This window comes from Falco cherrug, chromosome Z (genome assembly GCF_023634085.1).
Source record: "Falco cherrug isolate bFalChe1 chromosome Z, bFalChe1.pri, whole genome shotgun sequence".
Taxonomy (NCBI): domain Eukaryota; kingdom Metazoa; phylum Chordata; class Aves; order Falconiformes; family Falconidae; genus Falco; species Falco cherrug.
Genome location: NC_073720.1, coordinates 16,421,369 through 16,441,579, shown reverse-complemented (window position 1 = coordinate 16,441,579; position 20,211 = coordinate 16,421,369). Strand labels below are relative to the sequence as shown.

The following is a 20,211-nucleotide window of genomic DNA, read 5'->3' as shown; positions in this document are numbered from 1 at the left end:
CGAGTGACCGCGCTCGGCGTGCGGCCCGCCGGGAAGTTATCGAGCGAGCCCTGCGGTGGCGGCCCACAGGAGCACGGGCACCCCACCTGCCGGGCTGTGTCACCACGGCACTCGGCACCCCTGGGATTCTGAGACCCTCGTGGAGCCAGCCCCCTCCGTTACACAGCCTCTCTGTCAACGCAGGGCACGCACACCGCGTTGTTCGCCTTTTCCAGTTTAAACAGAGTAGTACTCAAAATAATCATCATGAAGTGGCGTCAAAAGCTGCACTGAAATACCGCTTAGCAAGGCTACTGTTCCTTTCTGTGGTGCCCAGCTCCCCCCCTCTAACTTCAAATCCCAACAGATGAAGAAGAAAACGGCCAAGCAGTGCCTAAAAGCTAGAGCACAGCTGCTGAGTGACTTGGCTGAGGCACCTGAAGAAAAGGTAACAAGTGAGTGGCCCCTCTGCTACCCTGTCTGGGTGCTGGCAACGTGAAACTTGGGTTCCTCTTCTAGGCCAGAGTATTCAGGGGCACCCCTAGTCAGTCAGCCTTCGTGTGTTGTCACCAGATGAAAACATACTCATCCAAATAAACCAGTGTAATAATTTAACTTGTCAAAACAGACAATGATTGTCCCTTTGATGGCCTTAATGTCAATCATGATGACGGAAGAGTTGCCGCATGCGATGGCTATTTGCCCATGTAATTCATGTGAATTAACTTTTATGAACTCCACTGCTTTTCCCTGGTGCCACATCTACATGACTGGGTTTGCTGTGTTCATCCTCCACTAAGAAGGGTAAATGCCCATGAAGTTAAGGCAGCCATTCAGCATAGAAATCCTGCAACATAAAAAACCCTCATAAATAATAGACATTCAGTCAAGTTAAAATTAATTGTTACCTAGTCTTTAATACATAAATCCCTAAGAGACTGTGCAGTGTTTTATAATACAGTAATAAAAAAAGTTTTTATCAGTATGGATGTTTTCTCATGTAATATAAAAAAGTTTGAAGTCAAGTTTATGTCCTTTTGATTTCTTCATGTTACTGCTTGATAGCCTTGCTAATGTAACAATGCTATTGTTCTTGTTAGTAGTTCTCAGACAATTGTTTTCAATCTAGGAGTTGTCTGCCACACACGTTCTTGTTTTCTGGTATAGGGCAGTACATGAAGAATGATGATGCATGTTGCATTTAAAAAGTACAAAGGTTCACTTTAAACTGTTACAGGTCTAATTTTTAGTTGAAGAACTGTATCTCCAGTAGCCTGTAATTCAAATTGAAATATTGCTAAAGTTACCACTGCAGGACCAAAATACAATGCAAGAATTAAAAATGTCCATTCCAGCACCTTCTATCTAGACAATGTTGGTGGCTTGCTTATTTTTCATTAATTTATGGGTTTTACTGACCATTTGCTTCCCCCCCCCCCCCCCCCCCCCCCCCCCCCCCGGCATTTTTCATAGTGGTTTTTTCTCTACTTTTTTCCTATTGCTTCACCCATCTCATTGTACTGTCAGGTTAGATGGGAGCTTTTAAATGAATGGTTCCTGATTTGTCCTAACAGCTTTCAAATACAAAATCAGACTGACTGAGCTGTAACTTTTGAGGTTCTCCTTTTCCTCTCTTAGCAATGGGTGTGATGTTTCCCAGCGCTACCTCTACAATTTCTGAGAGTTATGTTACAAAACAAAGTGGATTAATTCTAAGTCTCAAAATAACCTGTTTTATAGTGCATTTTATTTACATGAAGAAAGTAATGTTATGCAAACATCCAAACGATCTGTACCCATATCTCTAGTTCAACCTGTACTAGCCATTTGTATCACTAAAATTTCCCAATGTTTTTTTTTTTTGCTTGTAAAGAATCATCTCAGTGACCCTCTATTCATTAAGATAACCTGATAAGCCTTCTTGACACAACATTCAGCTGAGTTTGGGAGTAATACCAAAGTGTAGATGTTCTCTTTCGGCTCTGGGTTTCTCATGGCAGTCTTGAAGAAGGCAGAGAATATCCAGCCAGAGTGAGTGTTGGTAGCCTCTCCCAGGGAGAGCTGTGAAGTAGCAAACAGACAAAAATGAATACTGAACTAATCATAGAAAAGCGTGAATTGTACATTTCCCTTCCTTAATAAAGAAAACTCCTCTTGTGTGAAGAAATGAAGGAATTAATAAAGTGCAGATGTGAAACCAAGGATTAGAAGGGATGCTTATGTGCAGCATTGAGTAGATAACTATTTTCCAGAAACAGTTGATTCAGATTATAAATGAAGGTCAAAAAGGACCACTAGATGATCTAGTGCAAGACTATCCATTTGGCAGACTGTGACCTACACCCAGCTTGCTGGAGAGTTCTGACTTGCTCCCCAAAGAGTTTTGAAAGCTGCTTAGTGAACTTGTTACACACCCAGATCTTCTACCACATTGTCCCACATCAGGACCAAATGATTGACCCAAGGAGGTGCAGAATTCAGATAGCTACAATGTGGCCTTTTCTGGTCTCTTCTATTAAAACAAGTCTTACGAAACCAACTGCTTATTCCTGTAGTGATATCAATCATTTGAAGAAATCTCTGTATCAGACGACTCAGCATGCCTCCATTGCACAATGACTTGTTCTGTGCATGAAAGGGCTTTACTGTCATGCCTAGGGCAAACCAGATGTGTGCTGTTATGCAAGAGAAAAACATTTCTGCAGAGCCCTTTTGATAGGTATGCTAATGAAACAATATCAGTGACTGACTGTAAAGTTTTAAAGGAAAATAAATATGGGCTGTGCCTCTGACAGAGAACTGCCCTGTTAATCCTCCTCATCTCTTGACTGTTTCAAGAGGGAAAGGGACAATACAAGGAGTTAAAGAAAGTCAGAACAATAGTGGTAACTGTAAAGTGCAATGTTTGAAAACTGTAATGTGCTGAATTGTGAACTGATACTAACAACCTTTAAACCTTACATCTGTCACATAAAGATGTCAGCTTCTTCCTTTGTTATCTTTATATTTTCAGAGGAAATAGCTAGAACAGGATGTATGTCTGTATCTACTTGGTATTATCTGCTGCCCTACAAGCTCCACACAAGTCTTGTCTACTGTGTACAAGTTTCATATTTTTATGACCCCACAAAGATCAGCTGATTGGCGAAATCAGGGAGATCAGTGTCTGGTGAACACTGCAAGAGGGGGTGGTTGAATTCTAGCATTCTTATCCAAATATTTTCTTTTTTATTATTTTGAATATCTGGAAGAAGAGGCAAGTCTAAGAACTTGGTATCTATCAGTTACATAAACCATAGTGACTGGCATTCTACAGAATTCTGAGATGTGTGCCTAGAAGATTTGTATAGTGGCCATTCTATGATTCTATGATACTTTGCTATTTTTTCCTTTTATCCCAGAATGTAGAATCACAGAATTACAGAACCGTAAAATGGGTTGGATTGGAAGGATCTGCCTAGTCCACCTAAGGACCCACCTAAAGGCCACCTAGTCCAGCTCCCAGTATAAATTCAACGGCCTTGGCTAGATCAGTACTTGTCTGGGAAACCTCTTCAGGAAAACCTCTGTTAAAAAAGTTACCTGTATTAGCTGTTTAAATACATATATTATATATACCATGCCATTGTGTGGGTATGCATTGTGCGTCATGAATAAAAATAACATACATACATACTGTTTATAAAGACTTCATATGTGCAGATATTGCCTCTTTAGAGGTAACCCAGATTTTCACAAGGAAATCTGTAACCTGATTTGCAAAAAAATATTTTTGTGTGTGTGTTTTTTTTGATAAGCAGCAGTGCACATAGCATGTCAGGGCATGAAACACCACAATTTTTCTAGCTTTCTTTAATAATCCACAGAAATCCACAAAGTCTGGAACGGATTAGTGCTAAACTGAAAGAAAAGATTTTGACTTATTCCACTATTGGTGATATAGTTCCATGTATTACACATGCACAATCATTAACAGATAATTTTAGATTACTCCTTCTTTCAGGCCATGTAATCTCCCTAGAAAACCATAGACCAATGGGACATACTGTTGCTGGAAGAAATAACATCTGACCAACAGGTGCATAAAATGTTCACTATAGAAGAAAGTTTACTTCAGAACCTGCAGACAATCAGGTAAACGTTCTGCATGCAGTTAAAGTTATACTAAAAGCAATAAAAAGTTGGAAAGTTGGGCAACCTAGATATAATTCTTCCCAGTACCTATGGGAAAATTACCTTCCTCCAAGAACTTTTTTCTTCCTGGCACAGCCTTCTGTCCATCCATCAAGTGCATCTCCTATTCATGCAAGACCGTATGTGCGATCTGGCGCATTGACTGTAACTGTGCTGATTACAACAGCAACTTGAGTGCTCCCTTTGCAGATACACAGGTGGAGCAGCTACCAGAGCACATGTCCTACTGAAAGAGCACCTGGCCTCTCTCTGTTCTGTCTTTCAAGTTCTTAAGACCAGCCTTATGCATGATCCACACTCTAAGGCTCGAGCACTGCCTGAGCCGCCGACTGCACCATGATTTGCCTGAGCAATGGGTAAGTCCTGCATTTGGCTTCAGGACAACTAGATGTCTGAAATCCTGCGTAGTCCTTTAATTATATATTTACTAAACTACCTTGGGCACAGGTCTGTGTTAAAGAACCAACAAAAATTTATCATTAACTTAAAACATTTACAAGCAAGACATCATGAAGTCTTTGCAAAAAGGGAAATATAATTAAAAGCATTTATTGTTAATTATTACTGTTATTGCAGTCATGGGATTACTTATGCATTTAGTTTTATGGTCTGTCTCTCCTGAATGCCTGCTAACTTTGTTGGAGAGAATGTTCTGCAGCTTTATTGCCATGATTTTTAAAGTGCTACAAGTTTTTTTCACTTCACATTCGTATTTTGTTTCCTCTTCTTGAGCTCTTACAGGAAATCTGGCAATGATCATGATGCAGGATCAGCATAAATTCTTTATTTTTCCTTTTTCTTTTTCTTTGTTTTTGTTTTTTGTTTTTCCTGACAAGAAAGAAGTTCAGAGAAACTCAGCTTGCAGTTTAAAGGGTTGGATAGAACACGGGTGGTCAAAGGCAGGTGTGGGAGCTGCTCAGCTGTTCCACCATGAGACACTGACTCTGGGCTGTACTGCACATACTACCACCTCCTTAAATTCAGTTCTTAAGACTGTTGTATGACTGATATGTAAATAATAACTAGTAAATAAAACAAGGCATACACATGAGTATTATTTTGAACATGCCTTCCTGCCAAGAGGTAGCCTTTAAAAAATGAAAATAGAGGTCAGAAGCTACAGATGAGGACTTACCAAAGTAAAATGCCAACCTGGGACTCATGTCTCCTGTTGTTCTACAGAAGTCCTTACAAATAAGCAGCCATGTAAACCTTTATTGACTGGAGAGATGTTGAGGCACAGTGTAATGACTATTTCTTGTCAGGACCAGGACTCACTTTTCAAGCTCCACAAGTTGAGCCAGTGCTTTTGGATTGGGATGAGGAGACTCAGAGTGGGTATTGTTGTTATTGCCTGTAATTAGAGAACATGATATGAAGCCTGCTCAGTGTGAATTCTCAGACAAGCCAAGAGGTCCATTCAAACACGTGTGAACATATGAAATAATGGCAATTTCGCAGAAGCAAGCAATAGCAGCTGCTTGAATTTTGCTAGGCAGAATGTTTCCTGTCTTTGCTATTCGCAGTGATGTGGAGTAGCGTGTTGTTCAAGTGACTTCCAAAGGTGTCCTCAGACAAAATGTTGTTGTACCTTCTCTACTCTCACTTCTCTTTCTTTCAAACACTGAGTTATTTCCTCTGGGTTGCATACTGCACCGCTTATTCTGGAATGCTATTGCAGTTCTACTACTTTGATTTTGACTTGTTCCTCAACCAGGCAAAACCTAGGAGACCAAAACTGTAGGAAAAATAGGAAGATTGCCAGTGTCAAGGTAGGGCTGACATGTTTGTCAGATGTAATGGTTTCCAATCTTTGCTGGCCTGTTGTCAATGTAATACAGAAATAATCTGTATGAAAAAGTTTACTTTGCCTTCATGGTTATCTTAACAGCCGCATCTGTGGAAAATAAAATATAGGACTGTAATATCAGAAGATTGGGGACTTCTGTTATACATATTTCATCTGAAACACACAGGAAGAAATATATATTAGTTAATAATCATAATTTTCGGCAAAAATATGAACCCTTCAGAACAGTAAATACTTGGAAATCTGAAGCTAGTAATGGTCTCTGTTTCCCCCCACCTACACACACCAGTTAATAAAAATTTATGACGGCTACATTGTATACTCTAGTATTAAAGTTATTCCAGCCCATTCAATCAATAAGCACTCAGCACTTCCACAAGGTGTACTGTTACCCAGATGACTATAGGCATACTCATTACATCTGGAGTGTTGGTTGCAGATACCAAGTAGCTGTATGTCAATAACTGGTACTGTAGCTGTTGAACATTTGACAAAGTACTATCTGCCAAAGGCACAACTTGTAAGCCAGTATAGCTTTGTTAGCAGAAGTCAAATATGGCAGGGGCTGAATGCTGGTCACTGTTGCTGACTCTTTAAATAACGACACTGGCAACAACAGGACAGGTGTTACTGTAAGATAGCTGCTATAAGCCCTCCTCACATATCAAATGGTGTTTCTTGATACAAATCAGAAAAAGATCTGACTTTTCCAGGTTTCCATCAACATTCAAAATACAGAAGGAGGCAGTCAGTCTGTTCAGGATTTGATTGTTGTGGCCGTATGTATCAGCACAGCCCTCCCCCTGCTTTTATATAGGACACATTTAATAGAGTTCACTTCTTCCAGCAGTCCTCAGAAGGTCAGTACTGCTTCACAGTATTTATCTACAGAGACCACTTGAGGTACTTAACGTTTGGAGTTCATTATAGTCCGAGGAGGCCCCTTTTTTTGTGAAAATAGTTTTTATTTATGGTGGTAGTAGATGGCTATCAATCTCAGTTTCCTGTGTGCTGCAGCAGCAAAGTATGTTTTGTTAAGTGAAAACCGTCACTTAGACCTGCAAATTGTTTCAGCGGTTCACAAACAATTTGCTACTTCAGAGTGCTTGATGCTGAAACAGCAGCTGCTTTTGAATTTCCAGGATGGACAGAACAGTAAAAAGTGGTTGATTATCCAGTTATACCTTCATTACTGGTGCTGGTGGCACATTCACGTACTCTTAGCCTAAGAATGGCATGCACGATTTTTTTTCACAGTTCAGCATTCCAGGACTATGCTATCTGCAAAGAAGTATCATCAACAATCAATCTTCAATGCCATGTATTTGAAGACATAAGTATTTTAGTTTGTAAGACTCCATTCCATGCAGAACAATCTCCATCTTATGCTCAGATATCCAAATTTGTCCCTAAGCTCTCTTAACATCTCTTGCAAGACCATGATGTTTGCAGCCACTGCTGTACTCTTAGGAAACTAAAGCAACATAGGGCCACAACAAGAAATTTAGCAAAAAAATATGCCATCCATTTTTTAATCACAATTCAACAGTTCTTGAAAGAGAACTTTTTCATACAAATCCCTCTTATTCATTAACTGGACCCTATTTTCACTTCAGTTTTCATGTAGTTTACAACAGATAAATAAAGAACAGACTTGAACTTCCTGTAGGGTTCACTGTATATTGTCACAGAATCCCATGTCCTGTGCTGTCATAAATTCCATTCCATGGCTAGGGTTCAGTGCAGTGAACTATGCTTGGATGACCTGTTATAAAACATTAACAAGGTCTTGCTTGTACAGATATTTCTGGTGAGGAGCCTTTAATGTTACCAGGAATGAACTGCTGTGGATTTAGCTGATTAATCATTTTCTTCCATATCTCCTAAGGAGAGTTATTGGGTATAAAGACTCTAATTGGAATTGCAGGTATTGCTGATGATAACTTCTGAAGTTATGATTGCAGTTACACTCTCTTGAAGGCCTGATCTGTTATCATAAACAAAACTGTCTGAATATAGAAAAATCAATGGGTTTGTTTAATTTTCTTTGTATTCATTGGCCTAGATCCCTAATTGCTTTTGTTATGCATTGACTCAGTGCACTGTATTGGAAAACCTAAAGCTGCCTGCCGAATTCCTGGCGCAACAGCATCACTCCTGTAGAAAAAGGATCACTGATCATTGTGTAGGATATGAGATCCTACTTTGGATACTCTGCTTTGGGCATTGCATGATTACATTTGCTTCTTCATGATTTTCTATCCCAAACACCAGGACCCTAAGCAGAGTCAACACCAAACTGAAGGAATTTTCAGTTACTTCTGCAGTGGACTGCCAGGTATTACTAAATATGCTGAAAAATACAGAAGTACAGAAGATGTTGTACTATGATCTTCTTAACAGCCTCTTGGGTATCCTGAGGTAATCTGTCCGTTCTTCAAGTGATAAGGGAACCATTGGGTTTAGGCCCACTGAGGTGATGTGGAAAGCTTGCAGGCTGATAGAATTATTGCAGGATATTGCAGCCAATAAGGAACTCAGAATACATGTAGGCATTCAGCAACTATGGTCAGTTTGCATTTGTAATCTGTGCAATGATTATAATTTAGGTCATGTCTGATAAAGATTTTTCTTGCTAATTACAGTCTGCTACAGATAGGTTCAAGTAGAGAAAGATACTTTATTATTATAATAGAAATTCCAAAAAGAAGACCACAACATTTATCTACTGGATCAGAGCTCTTTTAAGTCTAATTTTGTTTTTAAGTAGACAATTGCATGTATCAGTTATTCCTTCATTCACTGAAACAAGCTCCACGCCTGTATCAGAGGATGTCAGGTTTTGTTGCTTCCTTTGAATCCTGATGAGTATGCATTTAGTTATCTTATGCTGCTCAGGATGTCACATGAGAGGAGCATGAGACCAGTATTGCACCATCCTTCTTTCTGGAGTTACTTTAATGAACTTGTGGTTCTAATTATTTTGCTAAATTTACTGTAATGTATCTTCTTAGCCTTCACTTAAATTACCATTTATTTTCAGGATTTAATCAAGAGTTTAAGGCCTCATGAACAAATGCAAATCTGTTTATGTAAGCCTTAAGTAAACCTCAACAGCCAGTTTTTGTTGCAATTTATTTCATTATAAAGTATGAGTAACTCCACTGAGTTGACACAGTTACACTGCTATAAAATGAGAAGACATAGGAAGAATCAATTGAGACTTACATTCTCCAATGGACTTTGAATTCCCTGTTTGTAACATCTAGCCACAAGAGCAAAAAAGACACTGAAGTCCTAAGGTCTCATGATAGAATTTATGCTGGATCCATGCTCTGCCTCTGTCCTCTCATTATTTGCATGTTGCAAATCACTACAGCAGACTTTACCAGAATATAATTACTGACAGCCTCATAATTTCATGTCCATTTGAGATTTTTTTAAAAGAAATGTTTACATTACCAATCTAGATAACAGAAATAACAAACAACAGTTAATTTCCAAAGACACTGGTATTTTTGTGCTGTGATTCTTTGAAAAGTTTGAAACATGTCAAAATAGGGGATAGTTTATGTTCAGTAAGAAGGGAAGGAGGCCGGTATTTCCACCAGGACCATTATTCCCTCCAAGTATGAAAGAAAATTAGTGGAAACAGGATGATAATTATAAAAATTACTGTTTGAAACTGAAGGCTTGTCCAAACTAGAGTTCATAACCACCTCCTGCAGTGAGATTGGAACATACTCAACAACTAAGCAAATACTTTCAGTGGAAAGCAAAATTAAGTTTTAAGACAATTATTTCTTTAAAAGCTATGGACAAAGGGCTACAGGGGCCTATGAATTCAAGGGGGATTAATATAATAAATGGAATGGTGAGATTTTAGTCTGTAAATTTAACAATTATTAACATCTTTATGCTACCATTTGTAAAAAAAATGGAAATGCTTTTTTACCAGTCAGAAAGGGTAATGGTTCAGACTGAAGGTTAAACATGTTTAAGATTTATACCTTTCTGAAACAACTGAATTAGATCTATCTAAACCCACAGCCAACACTGTAATATTCCCTACTACTTGCTTTAAGGCAAAGGAGTATCTTTCCTCAATAAACCTTGAGGCAGAACAATGATCTCCGGTAAGGTGAGTGTTATGAAAAAAGATGCTTGTGGCTTATCCCTATGAGGGTAGTTAAGCTTGCCTTAATATTATAAAGGTTATAATATATATTTATAATAATATTATAATATCTGTATATATGTAATATAATAAAAAATAATACAATAAATACTATTTATTTGGCACAGTGATAATTGCTAACTGTTGCTTCTCATTTCTCTGTGAGGGAACTGAGGGTCTACAGGTGTTTCTGCATACTATATGGGAGGAAATGCTAACTTCTCAGCAGTGGCCACGGTACATTTCCACCCTCAATGTGCTTTCCATAGTAAGGTAGCTGTTTTATAAGTTAGCTGCTTCAGCTCCATTTACTTTCTCTGGACACTTTATTCTTCAGCACGTGTGAGCTGCTAGTCTCAGCAGCACTCGGTGCCATTACACATAGCTTACAGGCTCAGCACTGTAATCAAGCCCTGTGCACATCCCTCTCCACAAAGCTGGAAAAAAAAGGGAATGCAATATTGCTCTTTATTTGGTAGTATCTCCACCTGTGTTGCAATAACTGGCAAGAGACCAACTGTCAATCACTACTGAGCTGCATTTTATTTCTCTCCCTTTTAACAGATCTGTACCCTTTCCATTTCATTTTGGCTGCTTCAGTGCTCACTTAGGAATTGACACATGATGCATACCAAATAGTTAACTTCCAGCCAACCTTGCAGGGCTTTATTACCCCTGAAAATCAACACCCTATACTGAAGCAGGAGGCCCAGCAAATAATCTATCATTTGGAAGAGTAAAGGACATCATCACAATTATGGGGCCTTGGTCCCAACCCAGCACAGAACACAAGGATGTATTTCCCTAACAATATAAGGAATGCAAGCACATTCCACTTTTTTTTAAAAAAAAAAAATTAGTCCCAGTCTGACGTCTGTCTGTTTTCTGCATTGTGTCCTCCAAGACTATTTAATAAAGCTTCTTTCCGTTGCCTTGAGCACAGAACTTCCACAGGATAAATCCCAAGGTCAGCAGTTCCATTTCTCACACCAGAAGCACAAGGCTCATCAGTGCAGGAGACAGTCTCAGGCCATAGAACTAAGCAATATAAATCACACCACCTTAAACTCTGAGTGCACACCCAAGCTTTTAAACATTTATTTCTCAATAAACACACATGCCACGTACATTGAAGGAAACCAACCTCAAGCAAACTGCTGTCAAAATGAAACACACTGTGCTTAAACCGTTCTCTCACTGAGGAAAGAGAGTGAGGAAACAGTTTAACCTGGATGTCCGCAGCTACATCAGTGATGATAGCGTTAAGAAAACAACGGAGTAATAGAGTTAAGTGGCTATTGCCAGTTGGTAGAGCTTCATGGCTTTCATGTAGCTACCTCAGTCTAAATGGCTGAAGATCTGGGCTCTAACCTCCAGCAGAAATTGATAAACTGACAGGTTCTACAGAAACCAGTTTTAAAGCTGAGTGACATAATCGAGAGCAGCTGGGCAAAAGGAGCTTTGTACTGCACATGCCCTCAGACAGGGTACACCATTCTCTAAGGCAGAGCTCAGATAAAGCATAAGACAGAGAAACCTGCTTGCTCAGCATTTCTGTAAATAGAGAAGGACCTTCCCCCTCTCCCTGTGGTTACTGCTGTGTTCAGAAAATAATGACTCTTTGGCCCACCCCTGTTCCTCTGACTGTACCACTACCTCCGGCTGACTGGGGTGACTGAGAAACTTTGTAACCTGATATTCAAAGTCATTGTATTACAAATACCTTCTATTTTGCATGATAAATGGTTTCCCCTCCGTATTAGTTAATGGAGAAATATTTTGGCTACTTTTGCCGAAGGGGTTTGCTTTGCTTGCAAGGTCATTCAGAATGGGCTCCCTGAACTTTGAACTGTATCTGCAAAGTGAGATAAACAAGAGCCGTATAAATACCACAGCCCTTTTCCCCACAGTGTTTTCTTCTGCAGCAGTTAGGCAGAGCTTCCAAGGAGAGAGAGGAAGAAAGGGTAAGTGTGCTTGTTTTGCTATGTGAGAGCTTCATGACTTAAAACTTGGCAGAGTGTGTGCTTGTTTCTTTGCCTGAAAAGGCTGACTGCAGAATCTTCTGCTGGAAACCAACTAGAAAGTCGAAATGCAGAGTGGCATGCAAAACATAGCTGTCACCTAGGTCAGAGGGCAGGACCGTTGCTGCTGGTGCTGTACGCCAGTGCTGCAGAAGGCTATAAAGGCACAAAAGGATCTCAAGATGTCATAGGACTTTCGTGGGCTTGTAATGGATATAAAGGCACACAGCTTTCCAGATGTGTGGGAAGAGTAAAAAAAGCATGTCCCTGTTGCTATCTGTTGGTCCACAGTTTAATCTTCAATGTACTATAGCTAAAATGCTTTCGGTAGAACTGCAGGAAAGAAACGTTAAGGACAGACGGATTTCACAAGTGATGTTGGCTTTGCAGCAGCTGGCTCTTGTTTTACAGTAAAATGTTCTCATTTTTTTAGAATATCACAAGATTGATGAAACACATGTTATCAGAACTTAAGTGTTCCCAGAACTTGATGTTCACTGTCAGACTCTGATGTGAGTGGTAAAATTACACAATTCCACAGCCTAGGACATGTTGGGGAGCATTTTATAATTCTATGTATTTCTCAATAATGGGTGTTTTCTGAAAATACTATGTCAAAATTATTATGTTAATAGAATAAAAGGAAAGGATAATTAGATAATTTCTTCTATGTATTTTCATGAACATTAAATAGACTAAGTGTGGGAAGGAGATTTTGTAAGATCTGAGGAATCCTGAATCTCAGTTTTCATTCTAGTGCCTGTGTTCTTAAGAGATTTTTCTCAATGAGTTCCAAATACTACAGACTGACTTGTGAAAATGCTTAAGTCTTCTCTGATTCCTGCCAGGTTCTTTTAATACTTGCTCTGTACTAATACACTATTGGTGCAAGTACTTTTTAAGTCAGTGGAGTTACTTGGGAATCTGGAGTGAACTTGTCTGGTGTAAACAGAACGTTACTGGTGTAAACTGGTCCAGCACAACTGATTTCAAAACAGAAGAAACAAGGCCGCCTATAAAATCACCAAAGTGTTAAGAACATTCAAGAAGAAGTTACAAAGAGGAAGGAAAAACATAGATTAGTAGCATTAAAAGAAAATCCAGTTATTCTGAACACTTCATCTGTTTACATACCACAACAAAATACTGCCTGTTTAATATAGGGGAACTTAGATGCGAAATGAAAGAAATATAATCAAGCAGTAAAGAAAGTAGCTCAAATATATTCTTACAGTTGTGTGTTTGGTTGTTTTTTTCTTTTAACTGAATGGAGCCAATAGCCTGCTGTGTTTTATTATGCGAATTTCAGAGTCTGAACTTTGTGTAGGCACTGATTTAATTTTGTTTATTTTCTCTCTTTTCAGTTAAAACCCAGCCATGTGGGCCGGGCTGGGACTAGTTCTGGCTCTCTGTCTCCTCCCAGGAGGAGAGACAGAGAGCCAGAACTGCAAGGAGGCCCCAGAATGGTATATTGGGGAGGAGAACCCAATGCTGAACTCTAGGGGCTCAGTGACAGTGGTGGCTCTCCTCCAGGCTAGCTGATACTTGTGCCTGCTGCAGGCTTCCAGGTAAGCGTAAATCTCTTTCCCATTTTCTGTTAAAACATTGCTGGTCAGTTTTTTAATTGGGGGATAACACATGTGCCCAACTACAGATGCAGTCGTTGAACTATAGCTTCTTCAAATGCTGCCATCCCCGCTGGCATGTGTGACCCAGAGACCAAGGCTAACTCTCAGCAGGAGCTTTCTGTGCCAGTGGCTCAGATTCTTTCTTTCAACTTGGCCCTGATTGGCAGATCATCTTCTCCAGATTGTATTTGCATCATAAAAGTATGATCAAGTTGACATTGATAAAACCCAAAACACATGAAAACCCAACAGAAACGGTTCCTCAAGACTGTGCTTCAGTTAGCAACAGATGATTGATGTAGCAAAGATGCTGAAGCCAAGAAACATCATAATTCTTTGACATGGCGAGAACACCTGAAACGGAGAGATCTGTGATCACTCATTTCTTATGTAAGATCTGTAGCGGAAAAGGAAGATCAAAACATGTACTTTTAATGTGTTTTCCCAGCCCCCATTCAGAGTTCCTAGCTGGAAAAAAAAAAAAAAAAGGGAAAAAAAAAATCCAGAAGAAAAGGTAAAGACTGCCCTTTCAAAAAAAAAAAAAAGATGAAGCATTCAAAGGGCTCATCAGTGTTGTATTTTCATACAAGACCTGGGGCATTGGTGCTCTGGTTTCTAGAACCTACCTCTGTGCAAATAATTAGGTATTATGACAGTAACAGCAGCAAGAATATAATTTTCAGCTGACCCAAACAGGAACTGCATACAGCCCTTACCTTGGATTAATTTAGTGATTGTGAAATCGTTTTGGTTTAAAAATTTGTAGTACTGGCTTCAGAGCTTGATTTTAGTGACTTTAATAGTAGTTTTCCCCTCTAGGCTGTGTAACTTCACATCATATAGTCTTTGGAAGTTTTTTAAGAACTAGATTTGAAGAAGTGTTAGTAAATGTCTGGCTCTATCAAAGTTGAAAGTGTGCTTTGTGGTTGGATTTTGAGGTAGTTGGGTTTGATTCTGTACATTTTAGAAAGGTTTTAAGGAATCTTTCAAGCTCCAGACTATTTCCTGAAACTGGAAAAATAAAAAGTTTTCTGGGGCAATTCAATGAGAAGGATACAAATGAAAGGGAAAAAAACCCAACCACATTGTACATCAAGAAAGCAACTTGATGTACTGTAGGACAAAGAAAGACTTTTGTGGTGGGATACAGAAGGGAAAGACTAGTAACTGCTGGATGGGTCATGCACACATTTTATAGCCATCCTTTTTGACCCAGTTGGTATAATATCCTTTTTCTGGCTGTTAAAGAGATGAGCAGGAGAGCTATCTGCCTTTTACTTTAGGTTTGCTTTCTTGATTATTCATCTTCCTACTGTATTTACAGTATGCATTCTTTAACCAACTATGTGACCAAAACCTCCGCATTTAAATAGAGACATCAGATAACTAACTGTGTTAGACCATGAAGAGTGTAAAAGAACTGAAATAAAAATAGCACCAAATTCAGTCTAAAAACAGATGTCTGCTTTATTTGGTACTGCATTGTACTTACAAGGACAGGACCCATGGCATATTAGCTATTAGAGTCTGGTTTGGTGACAGTATAGTTGATAGTCATGGCAAATGGCAAGAATGTTTCAATGGTGTTAGACTGATACCATTAAAACTGGGAGACAATAACATGCACTGAAATAAAAGCAAGATGGAGCATATTAACTTTTGTTGAACATGGCAAATCTTACCATTCTCTAACGATTTATGGTCTTACTCCTTTACATTCTCCGCTAGGCTGGAGGACCTGCGAGTCAAGTTAGAGAATGAAGGACTCGTTAATATCTCGTATGTTGTTGTCAACCATCAGGGAGCTCATTCCCAGAAGAAAGTCCACCTACTAAGAGAAAGTGTTTCAGAGCATATCACTGTCTACCAGCAAGATGCGGGGCAAGCTGATGTTTGGACTAACTTAAATGGAAGCAAAGATGACTTTCTCATCTATGACAGGTCTGTACTTAAAGAGGAACACAAGAAAATATTTGCATTTATTTAGAGTAATGCTTTGTAAAATCTATATATCTTTTCATTGAGTTGCAGATAAGCTGATTACTTCCTAACAAAGACTTCAAAATAAATTTCTGATTTGCACTAAGTAGAGCACCTGCATTTACTGGAAAAAGGAATCTACTACAAAGGAGAAGTCTGCTTTTGCTTAAGTTAAAGTTTGGGATAAATAAATTTTTCTTTATATTTATTGTAGATTTCGATTAACATAATTGAGTGTAGAATTTAACGGCATGATTCTGGTCTTACACTGTTTTTAGTTTCAGACAACTTTGTTACATCCATGCATATGAAAGTAGAATCAAATGAGAAAAGCTGAGTTCTCATGAAAACATTTTGGCTGGAGTTGTTGAAAATGTCATGTAGCCTTTTGGAAAAAAATTAAGTCTTCAGGTGAAACTTTAAACTTTCGAAGAAAACAGCTTTCTAATCATAAGATTCTGGGACATGTATCTTGTGGCAGAACCAGTAATAACTCTTTAATTGAAATCCTGATTTTTCAGTTTTGATGTGATGGAAATTATTTGACAAGTCCTGCACCTCTAACATGACTGTCCTAATTACTATTCTGTTATGAACAGTCTCAGTTCATACTGAAGCATAATTAAGTTTATTAAAGAACTGGAAAGTTAGTAAACTTTTCTGGTAATACGATGAAATTTAATGAATTAGCTAAATTAATCTTGTGGGATGAAACTTGCACTGGAATGTTCTTTAGAAAGCGATCGCCCGTTACAGCAGCAAATACACCTAAGTGTGGGAGGTTGCTGTCATGTGACAGACGGAAGGCAGCTGTATGTAGTCCTTGGAGGGGCCCCAAAGCTGTTGTCTGGCCCACAGCATTTGGAAGGTTGAATGTGCTGTCGGCACAGGGGGTACACCTGCGCTATGGATTGGTTTAGCACTAGTTTGGCCATGATCTGTTACAGTTCTAGGAATGTATGTCCTTATTGTGCCTCTGTTGGCAATTAGTCTTTGCCTGTTGCCGGTCCTAGATGTGCACTGCAGATGTGTAAGAAGCTCAGGCTGGAGGACCGTGTGTTGACATCACAGGTGGGGCACTTAACAAGGTGCCCTTGTGTGCAAGTTTTGCATTTACTACAGCTCCCTTTGAATGTACCAGTTGTGTAGCCAAGTGCATACCGTAACACTCAAGCACAGATGTGGGACAAACAGGCACCATAAAAAACCCCTCAGGCACACTACATCAGTAATGCAGGTGCACTGCAATGCACATCCCAATCAAAATATTACATTGCATAAAAACATTCTTTATACGGATGCAATAACCATGTGGTGATCTGTATCACTCTGCTAACAGCACTCCTCATTAGCCAGGTAGGTCTGTAATGAGTGTACCTTTGCTAGTCTGCATGCCACTAAACTAGAGGCCTCCACTAGCAGAGTGAGGTCAGCCGGGAATCATGCTTCACACTACTGACTGATGCAGCTGAGTGGGAAACATCTGTAAGGCAGATACTGGTTTTGCCTGTAAACTCCTTGGACAGAAACAAGTCTCTGTGGGACTTGACGTGTGTGGACTGACGTGAATAAAATAAGGTATGATATGAAGAGATACTTAATTTTAGATGTATGTTTATGTATATGTAACCATAGAGTTTTTTCTCTCCTTAGATGTGGCCGTCTAGTGTATCATCTGGGTCTGCCCTATTCCTTCCTGTCTTTCCAATACGTAGAAGAATCTATTAAGATCGCATACTGTGAAAACAAGTGTGGAAACTGCTCTTACATGGTATTTTCTTGTTTCATTCTATATATACCAGGAAAGGAAACTGGGTTTGACTCATACTTAAAAAAAAATATTTCAGTGTGATTAATCCAAAAATACATGATTTAGAATTTACACATTTCATGTGTCTTGACAGAGAACTCTTAAACATTTTTCAAAGTGAATTAGATCTAATTTACAATAAACTGATTATATGAATTCCTACCCTTGATAGAAAGGCAAAGCATTTTCAGAAATCTAAATGCAATCTTGGATGCAATTTCTGGAATTACAGCTAGTGAGCAATTAGCTACTCTATTTTTGGGAAGGGTAGGTACTTAAACAAATAGCTGTTTTTTATTTAAACCTGAGAATCAAGTCCAAGCTGGTTTGAGTTACTGTTCCTTTTAGTTTACATTGAAACACAATATACAACAGTTACTTTGAAAAAGTAGTAATACAAGGTGACAGATTATTATTACCATTATAAAAGAAGGGTAGCTTTGTTTTACATATAAATAAACAGCAAAACTACTTTAAGAATTATCAAGAAATGTATGTACATAGACATGAAAGTTCAATGAGAATAATAACTTTTGATCCCATCATACAATTTTTCATGTCAATGTAGGCCTCAGGCAGGTCAGATGTGGCATCCTAGAAAAAGAACACATTTTATCGGCAATTACTTGAATTATAAGTTTACATTAAGAATATTAACTGCCTTGTTACCAGTGGTGTAAAACAAGGTTCTTTTAGACACATTCATATCTTTCTTCGGCAAAGTAACTTAAAATCGGGTTTCTGGTTCTGCAAAAATGTTAGGATATTATTTTGGAACGAGTTTAAATAAATGTCTTGTATTTAATACTACCTTCTGTTTTGCAGGAAGCTGATATTGATGGTATATGTGAAAACATCACTAAAAAAGCCGATGAAAAGCTAGCAGAGATAGAACCCAAACCAACTAGTCAACGTTCACAACACCACAGCCTGCATAGACACAGACACCACCACCACCACCACCATCATTCCAAAAATGCAAACCATCAGGCTCCTCCTGAAACTCAAAGACATCATCCTCACAGTGGTCGGCGTCATAGAGTTTTTGGCCATAACAGACATGATCAGACAGGTAGTCATGAACAGGTAGAAAGTGTGGAAACTACACCAGATAAAAAGCTATGAAAAAAAGGGAAAACCAGCTGTAAAAACTCATTAACTTGAAACTGGCAGACAGCATCAGACTCAACTTCTAGTAGCTGATGCTGTCATTGTCGACACCTTTTGTTTGAAGAGCTAGGAAATTCTGTCACTTGACAGTGTCGTGGAGCACTTCCAAATTCTTGCAGATGACATGGCCAGCTGTCAGCAGAGGACATCACTGAATCTTGACAGTGACGTCTGCTCACTGCTGCCTGACAGTCACCAGCAGCAGAAGCAAGTGAAACTAGTGACACCTGACAATGACAAGAAAAGGCAAGAAACTGAGCCTGAAAAACAAACTAAGCACCTTAAAAATGGAAGGGGGTCCTGCTGCCTAAATTCACGTAGCTGCAAGAGTGGAAAAATTAACAGACCAAATGTTTTTATTGCCCCCAATTAAAAATTACAGTGACAGGCGTGTAGAGTTAAAATATTGCGAAGAAGTAGACTTTCAGAGCAGTGCTCTTAGATTTACACAATACCTGTCAAATTCCATCACTGAAAAGCTTCATAACTTAAAGGAATTTAATTGACCCATAGTTTGTTTTTCAGTTGCACTGGGAAGGTGTCTGCATTCTTGATTAATTTGTCTTTCTTGTTTCTCTTCTAACATTCTGCTTGCATTTGTGAGGACAGGAGCATAAACTATGACCTAGGGGCTCCTGTCTGATGTGTTGCAATCAAGAATAGAAGATAAACAAAACAGATATTTTAATCATTTTTTAATTAAGATGATGGGATATATTCAAAAGTTGATTTGGTTGGTTTTTTATTTTCCTGACCTGGGGATACAAATCATGTACAAAAAAGCTTATTCCTAAGCAACGTGCCAAAATAACTTTCTATCTTAAATGTTAGATACAAGCAGTAATTGCATTATTTTTAAACAAGCTTGTAAGTTTAACTTTGTGGCTTAGATACAGCATCAGTGTCCATTAACACACACTACTACAGCTTGTAAAATCCCACCAAATCAGTAAGATCATGCCTAAAGTGAGAAGCAGTGTTAACAACCCTTCATGCAGAATCAGTATCAAAAAAGAGGGAGGGGTAGAACAAGTTTAATGTTTATCTTTGTTAATAACAGTGCTGAATTTGATAAATCTATAGTGATTAGTAAGGTAATATACCACTTGTATAACTTCTCTGTCTGTAGCTTAGCTTTCCTAACCTTTGATTAACTGAGTTGAAATAAAAATATAGTTGTTAGAAGGATTCCTGGATGAAGAGAGCATTCAAGAAAGGAAAACTGCTTTGAAAGCGTACACCATAATTAATGATGGTTTAATAGGGAAATTATTATTCCTACCAAACCTGAATCTTTTTATTGTGAATGCTGATTAGCAAGAAAGTAGTCTTGAACATACAAAGAATGCATGTCTTTGGAATATTTGAGAAGAGTGTTTTCAATAAAAAAAACACCTGTATTTCTTCCTATCTTGGCTTTACTTTCAGGTGCACAGTTTGAA

General features: G+C 38.7%; 1 protein-coding gene across 2 annotated transcripts; it reads left to right on the top strand.

Moving 5' to 3' along the window:
* Positions 1-11,891: 11,891 nt before the first annotated feature.
* Positions 11,892-20,179, top strand: SELENOP (selenoprotein P). 2 transcript variants are annotated; one of them, XM_027797536.2, is made up of 6 exons: positions 12,064-12,124; positions 12,615-12,693; positions 13,546-13,749; positions 15,538-15,750; positions 17,443-17,560; positions 18,425-20,179. In XM_027797536.2, exons 3-6 carry the CDS (start codon positions 13,559-13,561, stop codon positions 19,043-19,045), a joined length of 1,143 nt encoding a protein of 380 aa, XP_027653337.2. In that variant the 5' UTR covers positions 12,064-12,124; positions 12,615-12,693; positions 13,546-13,558; the 3' UTR covers positions 19,046-20,179. The 2 variants fall into 2 exon arrangements, with proteins under 2 accessions (XP_005433806.3, XP_027653337.2); XM_005433749.4 differs by lacking the exon at positions 12,615-12,693 and having other exon boundaries at positions 11,892-12,124.
* The last annotated feature ends 32 nt before the right edge of the window (positions 20,180-20,211 follow it).